Source organism: Ctenocephalides felis, unplaced genomic scaffold (assembly GCF_003426905.1).
Source record: "Ctenocephalides felis isolate EL2017-DRISC unplaced genomic scaffold, ASM342690v1 CF-g0.4_SCAFFOLD_01886, whole genome shotgun sequence".
In the NCBI taxonomy this organism is placed as follows: Eukaryota; Metazoa; Arthropoda; class Insecta; order Siphonaptera; family Pulicidae; genus Ctenocephalides; species Ctenocephalides felis.
In genome coordinates this window covers 59,442,071-59,457,328 of record NW_020538040.1, presented here as the reverse complement: position 1 = coordinate 59,457,328, position 15,258 = coordinate 59,442,071, and the positions used below count along the sequence as shown (strand labels likewise).

Here is a 15,258-nt window from a genome sequence, read left to right as displayed (position 1 = left end):
AAAAAATAGAAATGTAAAAAATGAAGTCATAGATTTATTTTACGTTTTCAACGTTGAAAATTTATTTCAATTTTTTTTTTCAAATTTTTTTTTTTAACTTTTTTGTATATCGAAAATAATTCAGATTTTAATTTGAATTCTGGCTAAAGTTCTAAAGCTCACTTATATACTTTAAATAAATTATTTTAACTTTGCAATTCAGTTTATAAAAACAAGCAGAAAAGAATATTTACAACACAATATAATAATAAACGTAAGAAATTTTGATATATATGGTCTTCACTGATAATATGAAAATTATATGTATTCAATTATGCAACCTATATTATGTTTTTTTCCGTTGCGACTAAAATAAAAAAATTCATAAAAAGACAATAAAACATGCAATTCATATACTAATACATACTTTAAGTGAATTAATAATGATTATTTTTATTTTAAATGTACATATATAGTTGATATATGATAGAGCAATAGTTTTCATAGAAAAATAATAAGCAAATATTGCCGAAATAAAATTCTAATTTATCATTAAATCTGATATGTGTGTATTGTATGTAGTATAGTTTAGCTACAAAAATTTACTTTGAAAAATCTATTCAGATAAAATAAATAATTGCATAATAAGCATTAGACATTTTTTATTTATGATATATTCTGACAGTAATAATCGCCCGTGGGACGATTATCTTAATTTTATACGTATATTAACCCTTTAGTTCACTTTTAAAGTTCGTCAAAGATCAAATCAAATGATACTTAGAATTAATTTTTATAACGCTTCAAAAATGCAAGGTGCCGAATATTGAATAAATTGTTCTTAGTATTCTACAATTTTTAGGCACTACGCTCTTTATGGAAAATTTTGAAGTAAATCATTGTCTTCAAGTGCTTACAATTAGCGCTGCAATATAAATTATTTAAATTCTACTGATAAAGACATTATGGAAACTTGTAAAAAGTAGTTTTGCATATACGTATAATGCATTCATAGAATGAATTACTTTACAACGTATTTAACCCGCAAATGATCATAATTATCTTATTATATGAGTATTGTAATGATACTTAGCTAGCCAACTCGCGTTTTAGACAGAACAATTATATAATTATAAGTTATCATGGAAGTCGCATCCTTTGGACATGACAATGACAATTAATTATTTAATTTCTTACTTATAACAGTAACTTTTGTAGACAACTGAGTTAACACTATGAAAATGTACCTATAAATTTATATTTTGCATTGGTCGAATAATGCAGCTATTTTAAATAAAAAATAAGACATTGGACTTGTTTGCCCCCTGATCATCCGATTTTACTTCTATTGCGTAAAAAAGACCACGTGACAAATTTTTGAAAAATTGCAAAAAACACAATTCTACAATGATGAATCATCTGGGAGTTTTACTGAGCATAGTCATATAGTTATTTGTTTGATATGTGTATTTTGTGATATAATTGATTTGGTTTTCACAATATAATTGCTCAAAGTAAACGTTTATATCCCGACCTACCCTATTATTATTACCATGAATAAGCAAAATCTTCTAAATTTAACCCTTTCTACTCGCTAATTCCTTGCTAATTCCGCCGGAGCGGCGGCGTCCGAGTGGAAAGGGTTAAATAGAGATTTTTTGAGAGAAACTATTGTATAGGAATTATATAGCTATTTTTTACCTTATCTTCGGAACATTTAAAAAGACAGCTAGCGCAATGCATCTGCAATTCTCTGTCATCTGAAGAAAGGTATTTGACAATATCTGGAACCATTCCTTCAGTTCTTATAGCGAGCTGATAGCTATGTTCGGATGCACATCCTTGTAGAGTACCTAAAAATATTAAGATAAAAATATTAATATAAAATATATTTAATTGATAATATATGTTTTTAATTTTATCTTATTCAATTCAATAAATCGTATATACTCTTATATCATATAATTTTTTTTATCTCAATTCAAATATTTTGATACATTTTTACTGCTTTTTTTACCTTCAAGTAGCAATGGTAAATAATTATAAATTAAGTGCATTTGAGTTTAATATTCGGATTCACATAAAATTATTAATGGGTTACTTTATTTATTTAGCAACATAGATTATATACAGTTGTACATTCATTATATATTCTTTAACTTTTATGTCAAATTCCACACGTATGAAGTCGGGGTGCAGCTGGCAATAAATAAATTTAATAAGGTAATGGGAAATATAGGGTCTTGTAAAATCTTCTATCAAGATAATAAAGAATATTATACAACATTTTTTCGTTCAATAATTTGTTCAGTATCAGATACGGTGTGACTACTTTACCAATTTCAATATTTTGAATTAGTAATCGTTGAAGGTACTGATATAATAAAAAATAATTAAATACAAAATCTCAAAATGTTCAAATTATATAGTTGTATCACAAGCAATGAGCTTATTAAATAAATGATCCAGTTCTGCATGTGCACTTCCACTTTGTCTGAGCAGTTATTGTAGTAGAGAAGACCATTGAATAGAAATGACAAACTTGAATATAAAAGTATGTGATATTTGTTATAAAGTTTTTGAAAATCACATAGCTACATGTCAATACCGAGATCTAACTTCATGTATTTCTTTACAATTTGAAAAAAAAACTTTCAAATTATTTTTATTTTTACTAACAATAAGTAAAATTTATTTAAGTTACAAAAAGTTAAACTATTCTTCATATTTACCGACCAGATTTTGATAAACAGCTAAATTTTACAGGATTTAGTACTTTACATTATGATATAATAAATAATATTTAGCTTATTACCCATTGAGGATTTGACCACATCCAAGTGAACACATTTGATAAGTTTTGCAAGTAGAGGAACTATGCCCGCCTTCCTCATGGCTTCTTTATTTCGTGGTGATGCCGATAGAGACCAAAGGGCTCTTGATCCTGCACGTGCTAAACTCACCTAAGGTTCAAAATCATTTTCGAAAATTCTGAATATTTGAATATTCATTTATTATTAATTAATTATGCGCTAACTACTTGTTTAAAAATGCTTTCTTTTCAACAGCTTGTGAGGTGAAATAAAAATACAAATTGATCGAATATTTTCTATACTAGGTTTGAGTTGAATACATTAAAATATCTTGATCAACAGAATGCAAAGATATTTTCTATTTAACCGTTGAACATCTTTATTATTGTTCCAACGATTTGACTTTGTACACTGCGTACTCTACAAAAACTCGTAATTATTGATATTAAAGGTTACTCTACAATGCAAAACATATACACTTTTAACAATACGCTTAAGTCTAGCTACTGAATGCTCGTACTTTTCTTCTTTAATATAAATTCATTACAGAATATGGTCGATCTATTCATATCAAAATTAGAAATATACATGGTCTGTTCAAAAAGTACCCGGAATTACTAATAATTAAATTTCGCGGGTCTAGAGTGTCTGATTGTCAAAATTTTTTTTTTATTGTGTTGGTATACATGCCCCTAAAGTATGATGAAATTTTCAGCTATATTCACTGTTTACTTTGTCTGTGGTAGTCGCTAAGGTTCGACGTGTTTTTCTGAGCTCGGCGATTTTTACAATGGAAGAATTGAAAAAGTCAAAGAATTTGTATTAAATTTTGCGTAAAAATGAAATAAAGTGTTGCAAAGTGCAAAAATTCACCAGATATGGCTCCGTGTGACTTTTTCCTATTCCCAAAGTTGAAGAGACCCATGAAAGGACGGCGGTTTTCCTCGATTGAAGAAAATCGCCGAGAGTGCTCAAGGACATATCAAAAAGTGAATATCAAGGGTGCTTCGAAAATTGGAAAAAACGCTGGCATAAGTGTATTATATCTGGGGGGGACTACTTTGAAGGGGACCACATTAATGTAGACGAATAAATAAATATTTTTTTGAAAAAACGAAAATTACGAAAACTTTTTGAACAGACCTCGTATAATGAGTTAACTGCACAATTACCTGATTATTATCATCAACGGAGAGGTGCTCCCTTGCTGTCTTCATGCATTTTTGATTTATATCCAATAAGTCTACTAATTTAGGAATACCGCCACAGTTACGAACCTTTAATTTTATAATTTTTAATCAATTCATGTTTAATACTAATCAAATATTATATATAATATCTGCTTTATGTTTTCAAAGCTTACGGGATAATCGGATATATCGTCATATCTGCTTTATGTTTCTGTAGAGCAATACTGCGATAGGCACATCTATTTAAATCGGTCTATTTTTTGTTTTAGATAATTTTAACAACTCAATTTTTTTAACATCACATATTAATACAAATAACAAAAAAAAGATTTTTTATATTCTGATGATTTCAAACTTAAGTTTTGCATTCTCAAAAAATATACATGTATGTATGTGATTTTTATGTCTCTACGTATGAAATAGTATTTTGTTCGCAAAATTTCAGAAACTAATTAACCGTTTAGGTGATAAATATAAATTCATTAAAAATATAAATAGATTATTATTTCAACTATTCAAATCGATCCAGCAATGGCAGATTCATACAAAATGAATGCACATAAAAATACGTATTTTGTTTGTTTTGATATGCCAAAATGTTCAGATGGTCTTGAAATTTTCTATTTCTTAGCTATTTCAATAACCTACCATACGGGAAGTTATTAAAAATTATTTCATATCGTCCAACATGAAAATTTAATAATCTAAAATTTATTTAGTATTGAAAATTTTGCGCCGTCAGATAAATCATTAATATGACGCGTTATTTTCTGAGATATGCAGATTATATTATCTCTTTGGCGATTACGAAAGTACTGATAATCAGAGATGTCAATAAGATATTTTCAATTTTCACATATATATATATATATATATATATATATATATATATATAATAAAACTACTAATATTGAAAAAAATCTGAGGATTACGAGGTTTGATAATTTCAAGTGTATCACAATATTGACAATAGCTCTTTTATCTAATTGATTAATTTATGAGCACTATTATCATTCAACTTAAAAATATTATCGAAGATATTTTAAGAAATAATTGATTGATTGCTAGTTGTTTTAATCTTTTTATCGTAAATTACTAAAAATGTATGTACTTGCCTTTTTTCTGGCTGTCTTGATTTTAGAAATATGAGCCAAAGTCTCAGCAGCAAGTATTTGAAGATCTTTTGCCGGGTGTTGCAATATCTTCACCAAAACAGCAGATCCACCCAGATCAGTTAATGTTCGCTTAATATGGACATTGTCTGATATTTTAGAAAGAATTGACAAGCTTCCTAATTGAGATTGGACATCTGTTGTCTCTAAAATATTGAGCAAAACTTCTAAACCTCCTGCGTCCTAAAAAGAACTCTTGAAATGAATCGGGTAGAGAAACTTGTTAACAAAACCATATGTATTGTAACTGAGCGTGTTTTGTAATATTTTACAAATGTGTCAATCAAGATCGATTAAAATCTTAATTTCTGCAAGCATATGTGTAGCGTTAATGAATCCGCTCGGATACAATTTTGCACCGACATTTCAAAAATGGATTAACTGATGGATTATCTTTTTATTGTTTAACATTTGATTAGTTACTTAGATTTGATTAAGTGATGGCATTTTCATTCTTTATTATTCTCACCGTTACTGCTAATTGGCACATATCAGATCCTAAATTGTAGTCCAGTATACAACTCAGGGCGACAACAGTGGCTGTAGGATTTCCAGCTCTTACAAATTTCAACAATTTTTGTATATGCCAGTACTCTGGTGGGATGTCCCCAGTTTTTTTAACCTTGATAAATAATAAATATATGAGTAACTCGATGTTATATTGTATGTACATACAAAGGATTGTGGAGAAGCTTCTAAGAACATTAGAAGTTAAATTAATCACAATATAATATATGTATGTTAATATATTGCAGGGCTAGTTAAAATATTATGTATATAATATCTACTTGTTTTATGATTTTTGGATAAATTTGTGAAAATGATATTAAAACTGTTTGTACAGTTCATATATTTACATAACCTTTTGATATTGATTGATATTCAAAGATTAATATTAAAAGATTAATTGAATAATTATTATTTTAGCTGAATAAATCATTCAATGTATTTAAAAAAACATCAAATTCGGAAATCCATTTTATTGATATAATTACCAATCTATTTCTACAAATTGTTATGTAACAATACGTGTTGGTATTGTGTCTCAAATGACACAATAACTTCTTAGTCTCTGAATAAATATTGTCAATCGGTCATTTATTTTCTTCATAATAATTATTAAATATTTGAAAAAAAAATCATTGTTACTTGTAGTAAATCATCTTCGTCGTCGGATGAGGACGGAGGTTCCGATAATGGCCTGTCGCTATCTTCGTCTTCGAAAATGTAGACTGTTTGTAGACCTGAAAAACATGACAATTATAGCTGATAAATTAGATACAATATAATAATTAAATGATAATAACGATAATAAATTAATAGTCTTATATTAACAGTCATCTGTCCAATGAATTTTTCTGTACTATACGAAAAATTGATGCACACAAGTTAAAATATTTTTTATATGATTATTATTATTATTATTTTATCATATTTATCACTAGTAGAATAGAGCGGCTTAAAGGTCTGCGGGTAAAAAGGTCCACCACAGATATCTCAAAAATATGCAATGTTATATATCTTTTAACAACCATATTTTAAAGCAGAAGAAAAAGATGTATAACCAGCCATCACCATGTTTCTTATGACAAAAGTATTTTTTGTGTTAGTTTTTGTTTTGAGCACTGTTGTTTAGTTTACAAGACCTTAATATAACTTATAGTTATGTTATTTAATTGTTTTGTAAGATGTATTGTCTTTTTAAGGTAAATTCAATAGTTTTTTTATATAATCTTCATAAAAGTTTGAATTTGGGTGGGGTAGAAGGGCCAACTGATCCCTACTCTGACAAAGGTGTAAACTATAAAAACTAGCAAAACAAAAAGTAAATTAAGTTAGCAAAAGCAATTTTACAAGAGATAAGTTTAATAAATAGTTATTCCAAATATGCTGATGATTATTTCTTTTGCAAAATCTTTTTAAAATAAGACATTGGATCTGTTTGGTACCTGGCTGTCCCATTTCACGTCGCTTATGTTTTCTTAACACAGTCAGATAGTTGTTCGTTTGATATATGTTATTTGTTGTGATATAGTTGGTTTGATTTTCACAATATAATTGCCCAAAGTCAAATTGGACCTTTGTGCTTCGCCTTACTCTATTTATCTATTTATTTTCTTTTTTTTCCTTTGTTTTGATTTTCAATACTTACAGATTGTGATGTTATAATCTAATTGTTGAAGTTAGAAGTAATAAAAAATGTTTTAAGAGTATTACTTATTTTATTAAGTTTACCTCTTTAATTATTTGGACAAGCCGGCAGGAGTATGAAAGATTTAAAAAAACATTATCCTATTATTTGCTTATCTTAAATTAATTTAAGGAATCAATGTTTTGATTATAAATTTAGTAAATACTATTGGACTATATTAAAATAAATCACTACTATTATGAATAAATTAAATTCGTATTTTCAAACATAGTGATGTATTTAATAATACCGTGAATGAGGTAGAGATATAAATAATCTGTACAAGTTACTAAATGTATTTTGGTTTAATTTAAGAAAAAGCGATGTAATGCACCGTGGAAAGAATAATGAAACTTATTTTTTATAACCATATTGATGAATCATATCGCTCACCATCTATAACTTTGAATTCTTCAGTTGCCATTTTTTTACAAACTCAAATTAATATTCAAAATATTAGTTGTATATAAATTTTAAAAAAATTGACAGTAGGTATGCATACCATTTAATTTTAAATTTTCGATTATTAATAGTTATTGTTTTGTTTAATTATTTAAAGTATGACAGTTTATTATAAGTGAATAGATAATAAAGTATATATTTTGCTGGTACATTTGTCATTATATTTCTTTTTTATTATTAAAGCAAACTTTAACGAAGCGTAGAACGGGGCTTAAAGGTCCGCGAATAAAAAGGCCGACCACCAATATCTTAAATCAAATAAGTTAAGAATTTTTTAACAACAGTATTTGAAAGTAGGGGGTAAAAGATGTAATAATCACCTTGATTATTACGACGTCGCTATCGGGAGAAAAACCACCTATCAAATGAAAAAAACCATTGTTACATTTTTTTAAACAGCAAAAACACGCATATTTACAATGATAAATTAGCTGGGAGTTTTACTGAACATAGTCAGACAGTTTATTTGACATGTGTTCTTTGTGCTCAAGATCAAATTGGACCTTTGTACCATTTTTTCTAATTATTTTGATAATTAAATAACAGAACTATTTCGCAGAATTTTGCAAATAAAACACAAGAATGTTCAGAAAACACATTCAGTTGAAATAATTTTCACAGTTTGGTGACTTGTAAATTATAGATATTTTTTTAAGTCATCAAAGTCTTTATTTTTATTTTATCGAAATTGCTGTAATAAAGCCTCGATGAAACTAGCTGTAAGTGGAATTCTGTCTTAAGGCAATTGGGGCATCGTGCCTTAAGGCAAATTGCTGGAACTTCCCGTACCAAAAATTATTATTTTTTTAAAAACGATTAACATTTTTGAAAAAAATTTACTTCGAAAAAAATAGATTTTTGAGAAACTATAAATTTGACAAAAAAATACTTTTTTTTGAAAAAAAAAAATTTTTTATTCGAAAAAAAAATTTTTTTTTGAGAAAAAAATTTTTTTTTGAAAACAAAAAATTTTTTTGAAAAAAATGTTCTCTTCATTTTGATATATTTTGAAAATTCTGAACTTTTTTTCAAAGCAATCGCACTGCTTGAACTGCATAGAGACGAAATTTCAAAGCTCGCAGGTGCCGCGCCGCCGTCTAACGCATAAGCATTGGTACGGAACCCACAGAAATGTAAAAAAAAATTATACTTATTGTTAAAATCTCTATAAAATATCTGACAATTTGATGTGCTTATGTCTAATGATCATTTTTAACCGCCGAATGGCATTTTTTTTTTACTTTTTTCATTAGATCTCCGAAACCGCTAGACCTGCCTTCATGAAAATTTGATTAATTCTTCATCTTGTCAATACAAGTAAAATGTTTTTTGAATTATTCAAATCGGACGCTCCGTTCTCTTAAAAACGGAGGTAATGTTTTTGGCACTTTTTGCCCCGTATCTTCGGAACGGCTAGACTTGCCTTTGCCAAAAACTAATCAGCACGTCTCCTTATCAATACGAATCGATTGTTTTTTGAATTATTCAAATCGGTTGATCCGTGTTCCCGAAATCGTCGACGAAAATTTGTATCCGCACATACATACACACACGTACATACATACATACATACATACATACATACATACATAATACATACATACATACATACATACATACATACACACACACACACACACACACACACATACATCCATTTTTTCTAAGGTATGCCAAAATGTTCAGAAACCTCTGAAACGTAAAGATATATAAAAATTTTCATTTTCGATTTTTTTGCGATTACTATAACTTACCCTACGGGAAGTTAATAAATTAAGTGATAACTGAATGTAGTAGATATATGTATAGTTATAATTTGTATCATATTCACTAATATAAATACATAATATTTTAAAATATTATTTGGTGCTGCTAATATATATAAGTGAAAAGTTCGATTTCTATTTAGGTCATTTGTCTAATTTAGTTTTAACTAATAGTTTATAAAATTTAGGAATATTATACCTGGACTCTCGTGACTGTTTACCATTTTTACACATGTAATCTATTATAAATTACTTGAAAATAATTTATATTTGGTTTTCACTTCATTAACTATGACCAAATAAAAACTGTTTGATCAATATATTCTGCACTAACAACAGACTTCTGATTTGAATGAACGTATATTTGCTAGTCAATAAACGTTCCAATCATATTTAACCAAGAAATCATATTTTCAAGTATTTTTTATATTATATTATTATTTGCTATGGTATTATTTCTCTTCAAAAAGTTATATGGCTACGGGACGTTTGTTTTTATACTACATAACCACATTTATTCGAGTAGTACGACTTGAACTACACAAAATTATATTTGAAAAATGTATTTTTTTATATTTTAAAACATGTTATAATATAGAATTATCATAATAATCCTGAATATTTTTGTTTCAGTTTCGACGGAAAGTATCTGATATTATTAATAAAGAAGATCATGACGATTATTTTTTGATGCGATGGCTTAAAGGTTAGTAAAGACATTATATTATTTATTCAAATCAGACAAAACGTGAAAAGCAAAAAAAAATTTAATGATTCATTATTAATTAATAGTTTTTTTTGATTTGATGATAAAATATTGTTGTCGATCGATGATATGCACAAGAAAGTTGAAATGTTCTATTATTTAAAATATTTGGAAAATATATATGTATTTATACATATACAATAGAATTTGGCTAATCCGACACTATTGAAAAGCAGATGCTGTCGGATTAGTGGATTGTTCAAATTACTGGAATATAGCGAAAAAGTTTTATATAGCGGAAAAATTTTCAATTAATTTCCACAAAATTGTCCAGCGCTTCGATCGCTGATGATGTTAGATTATGGGAGGTGTCGGAGTATCGAAGTGTCGGATAGTCGAGATTCTACTGTATATATATACACACACATCTATATGTATATATATGAATATATATATATATATATATATATATATATATATATATGAGTAAACTGTTGTAATTTTAGCAAGGAATTGGAACTCGGATGCCGCCGAGAAAATGCTGCGTGATGTAAGTTAAATAGATAAATAATAACACATCTTATATAAAAATCATTTTTATTATAAAACCAAATTTAATTTTCAGTCAATGAGTTGGCGGGTATTTTGGAAAGTAGACACACTCAAAGACTGGAAAGCACCTGAGGTTCTAGTAAAATATTTTCCAAGTGGACTTTCCGGATATGATAAGGACGGAGCTCCCGGTAATTAACTGTTTGAAATAATAATAATATATATGTGCAAACGATTATATTATTCTTTTATTTGCTATTTATTATTATTACTTTTTAAATAATAAAAATCATGTACAGCTATGGAACACGTTATCGTTATGACTTTCACAAGTCTTAAAGCTTTGCTTGTATGTAAACATTTCATTGTAATTTGTTTCACATTAATTTCAAAATATTTAATTATTGTTAATGTATTATTCACGAGTATATATTTAAATATAAATTACGGAAAATTATTATGTAGTAACCAGTTAATTGTGGCGGTCTCATTGAACTACGTGCACATTTTTGTGTCATCAAAATCGATGTAAAATTCCTTGGTCATAAAAATCATAGCTTCAAAATATACTAAATATCCTTAAAAAAATTTTGCTTACTTTTTTTCAAAAATTGCAATAACCAATGATCAAAGTTTTATAGACATGACTAGTATACTCGTCAATACACAAAATTTTGCCACTTCATGACGAGCATATTCGTCAATGGCAGTTAACTGGGTAAATGCTATGCAATGTTTAAAAATTAATGTGTTTTACAACATCTCTTACTCATTTATTTTTCTCATCGTTATTTGCATTATACAAATTAAAGGATTTATGTCCAAATTGTTATTCGCTGACATATGCATTGTTAAAACAAAATCTATAGTTTATAGATATTAGTTTATTATAAATTAACAATACACTTGTAGTTTGATTTATGCCTCGACTATTATCATATTTACTGCTACTGCATGAGTTGCAAATAGTTACGAGATAAAATATATGAACTGCAACTGTAAGTTATATGTTAACATGATTTAAAATAATTTTAGTTATAATTCTTCCATTCATTGGATTGGACATAACTGGACTTCTGCATTCGGCTAATAAAAATGATTTCTTCAGAACAGTTATTCTGTATTTAGAAAATTACTTAGAGATTGCAAAACAACAGAGAAAATTACATGGAGAAGCTGCAAGTCAGGTTATTGGAATCATCGATATGGAAGGGTTTAGCATAAAACCATTTTTATGGAGGCCTGGTGAGAAAATAATATATAAGAGAAATATGGATTCACTTCAGTTTCTATTTATCGTTCAATACAATTTATTTTATAACTGATTTATTACTAGCTATCAAATGTCAAGGTGAAAAAATTTATTTCTTCACAGTTTAAAATGCTTTATTGTTTTGGTTATCATGCCTCGTCCATTATCATATTTACTACTTTTGTTCTGACAATGAGTTGCAAATAGTTACTAGATAAAATATATGAACTGCAACTGTAAGATATATATGTTAACATGATAAGGTATTGATTATTTGTATTATTATAAAATAAGTGATTATTACCAAACCTCTAAAAAATGAAACTAGTTCTTATTGGCAATGACGATGAATTGAATTTGATCTATTACAGTAAAATAGTTTAGAGAGTTTTAGGAACTGAAATGATTTAGTGCAAAAATCAAATCTTTTGTTCAATTAGTTCTCAATCAATTCGAATCATACGGCTTTTGAATAAAAATATAGGATAAGACGTATAATATTACCTGTACATAAAAATGAGCTTTAAATAGGTGTAAAATTGAAATCTATAAGTTTCAGAATTAATATTTATTTTATATATTTATTTATTTTGATTTCTATTTACAGCTGCGGAAGCTGTGATAACTTTAATAAAAATGTATGAAGCTAACTATCCTGAAATCCTAAAAATATGTTATATTATTAATGGTATGTTGTGTTATAAATACTTTATAAAAATATTTTGGCAACATGTATCTAAATTAATGTCACCTTGCATTGTAGCACCAAAGGTATTTAGTTTAGCATTCAATGTGGTCAAAGGCTTTATGAATGAAATAACTATTAGCAAAATTCAAATAATGGATACTAATCGCAATAAATGGCAAAAGGCTATCTTGAAACAAGTTCCTGCTTCGCAGTTACCAAAACACTATGGTGGAGAGCAGGTTGATCCAGATGGTGATCCCAGATGTCCAAGCAGGGTAAAACGCATGTTCAATACATCTTTCGTAAATAATAAAATAAATATAATTATTTTTATATGATGCGTTAATTCAATAATTTGTTTTTTCATTAATTTTGTTAAAATTAATGTAACATTTTACCATATTTTTCAGTGGCTTCACAAGGCTTCTAATTATTTAAAATTTATATAATTTTTTTGTCATTTTATTAGCAATAAATGTAATACACTATATTAACTATAATTCGGCAAACTAATTTAACAGTTTTCGAAACTAGGAAAAACAAGGGTCTCTCAAACCATGATTTCGCCAACGCATACGCGTACTGATATTTTTATATTAGACTAGGTAACCCGGCAAACGTTGTTTAGCCATCAAAAATATTTCTAGAAAAAAATTAGTATAAAAAATAACTAGCTGATTATAAATGTAGAAGTGTGTAGCATATAAGTGAAATAGGCAGCTAACACATTTTAAATTGACGGTTCACCCACTGCGACGCATGCCTCATATAAATATTTCTGGGACATTTAATAGTCACTGCAAGTCCCAGCCTAATCTGGAACTGATTCCATATAAATTGAATTGGCATATTTGATTGATTATTCAAGGTTTTTATATATTATTAACATATTTTTCATTAATTTATAAGTTACGAAGCAAGAATTACAAGCCGAACAATCATTTTTCAATTATTTTGTTGCATGTTTGGCGAATCGGGTGAGATTTCAAAAACTCTGTTGAAAAATTTACAGTTTGGCATAGATTAGCATGGAACCTAGTTTCCGGTCAAAAACTATTGCATCTTCAGATTTTAATATTTTTGCTCTCTAAATAAACTATGTACTGTGTACTGTGTGAATACTTTAGGAAATATTTGTATAATGTAATGTAAATTTATTTCAATTTGATAAAATCACTGAATACTTCAATTTTATTTATTCAGATAAGACAAGGCGGAAAAGTTGACAAAGAATATTATCTAGAAAATGTAGATGGACCACAGGAGGATTACCAGGAAGTCACAATCAATAGAGGGGATAAATTTACTATAGATTTTCATTGTAGTGAATCTGGATGTTTCTTGAAGTGAGAATTATATGAATTAGAGTTTTATAATCTGTCATCTTATGCAGTATCATATTTTTCTTTCATCAATTATATTGCTTATATTGAGTGCAGATACATATGATAACATATTGGGGGCGTCGATTATCACGCGAGGTTTTTAGGGGGAGGGGGGGTTTGACAAAAAATCACAAAATATTACGCGGGAGAGGAGGGGTATAATAAGATATCACGTGTACTTATTTTTTAACTATTTTTTTTTAAATCAAACATTTTCAAAAAAAATTCTAAAATTTTACAGTTTTTTAACGTAACTAAAAATACACGTGATCTTTGGTGGGGGAGGGGAGGTAATTTTGAATATCACCATGTATCACCGAGGGGGGGGGAGGGTCCGAAAATCCTTAAAAACTCGCTCACGTGATTAGTGAACGCCTCCTATTGCAATAACATTTCTCGACAATTGAAATTCTTCTGGATGCACAAATATTTATAAAAAATATCTAGGATACCTGACATCCAGATTTATTGTCAAAAAACTATTGTTTTAAAATGGCATAAAGATATTACTAATTTTTAATATATCTTTAGATGGGACTTTAAAACTGAAGGTCATGATATTGCCTTTGGAGTTGAAAAGAAAAATAAAGATGGATCCAAAAATGTTGTGATACCTACAGCAAGAGTTGGTGCTAACCATTTTGACGAAATTGGCTTTATTGAAACGGAACCTGATAATACATGTAAGTTAAATATGAAAAAAGAATAAAAATGTCTTTAATTTTTGGGGCTTAATTAAAATTTATCCACTTTTCGAGTTTTAGGCGGGATTTGTCTGCTTAGTTTATTTAAAAAAAATCAATCAATAACCCATTTGTATATTTGTACTATAATATTATATGTACTACTATATTATAATATATATATATATATATATATATATATACATGTATATTCATATTAATATTTATCATTTTAGATACAGTCATATTTGATAATTCGTACTCAGTGCTGAGAAATAAGAAACTGCAGTATTCAGTAATGCTGACACCTCCAGTCAATCCTGAAATTACAAATCAAGAAAACGAAATTTCTTCATTTTAAGTGTGATTCAAAGTTACAAATGTTTATCTAATAAATAAGATGTTAAGCACTAAGACAA

The 15,258-nt window shown here is 27.7% G+C and overlaps 1 protein-coding gene across 1 annotated transcript in view; it reads left to right on the top strand.

Annotated features, from left to right (window-relative positions):
* The window catches only part of LOC113377235 (SEC14-like protein 2), a 41,787-nt gene extending 26,529 nt beyond the window's left edge, over positions 1–15,258 (top strand). The window contains exons 3-11 of the mRNA XM_026617478.1: positions 10,207–10,279; positions 10,786–10,829; positions 10,905–11,022; positions 11,867–12,076; positions 12,691–12,771; positions 12,847–13,046; positions 13,975–14,117; positions 14,688–14,839; positions 15,076–15,258. Of these exons, the coding sequence (XP_026473263.1) occupies positions 10,207–10,279; positions 10,786–10,829; positions 10,905–11,022; positions 11,867–12,076; positions 12,691–12,771; positions 12,847–13,046; positions 13,975–14,117; positions 14,688–14,839; positions 15,076–15,200 (1,146 nt within the window). The 3' untranslated portion in view covers positions 15,201–15,258. The remainder of the gene's footprint in view (positions 1–10,206; positions 10,280–10,785; positions 10,830–10,904; positions 11,023–11,866; positions 12,077–12,690; positions 12,772–12,846; positions 13,047–13,974; positions 14,118–14,687; positions 14,840–15,075) is intronic.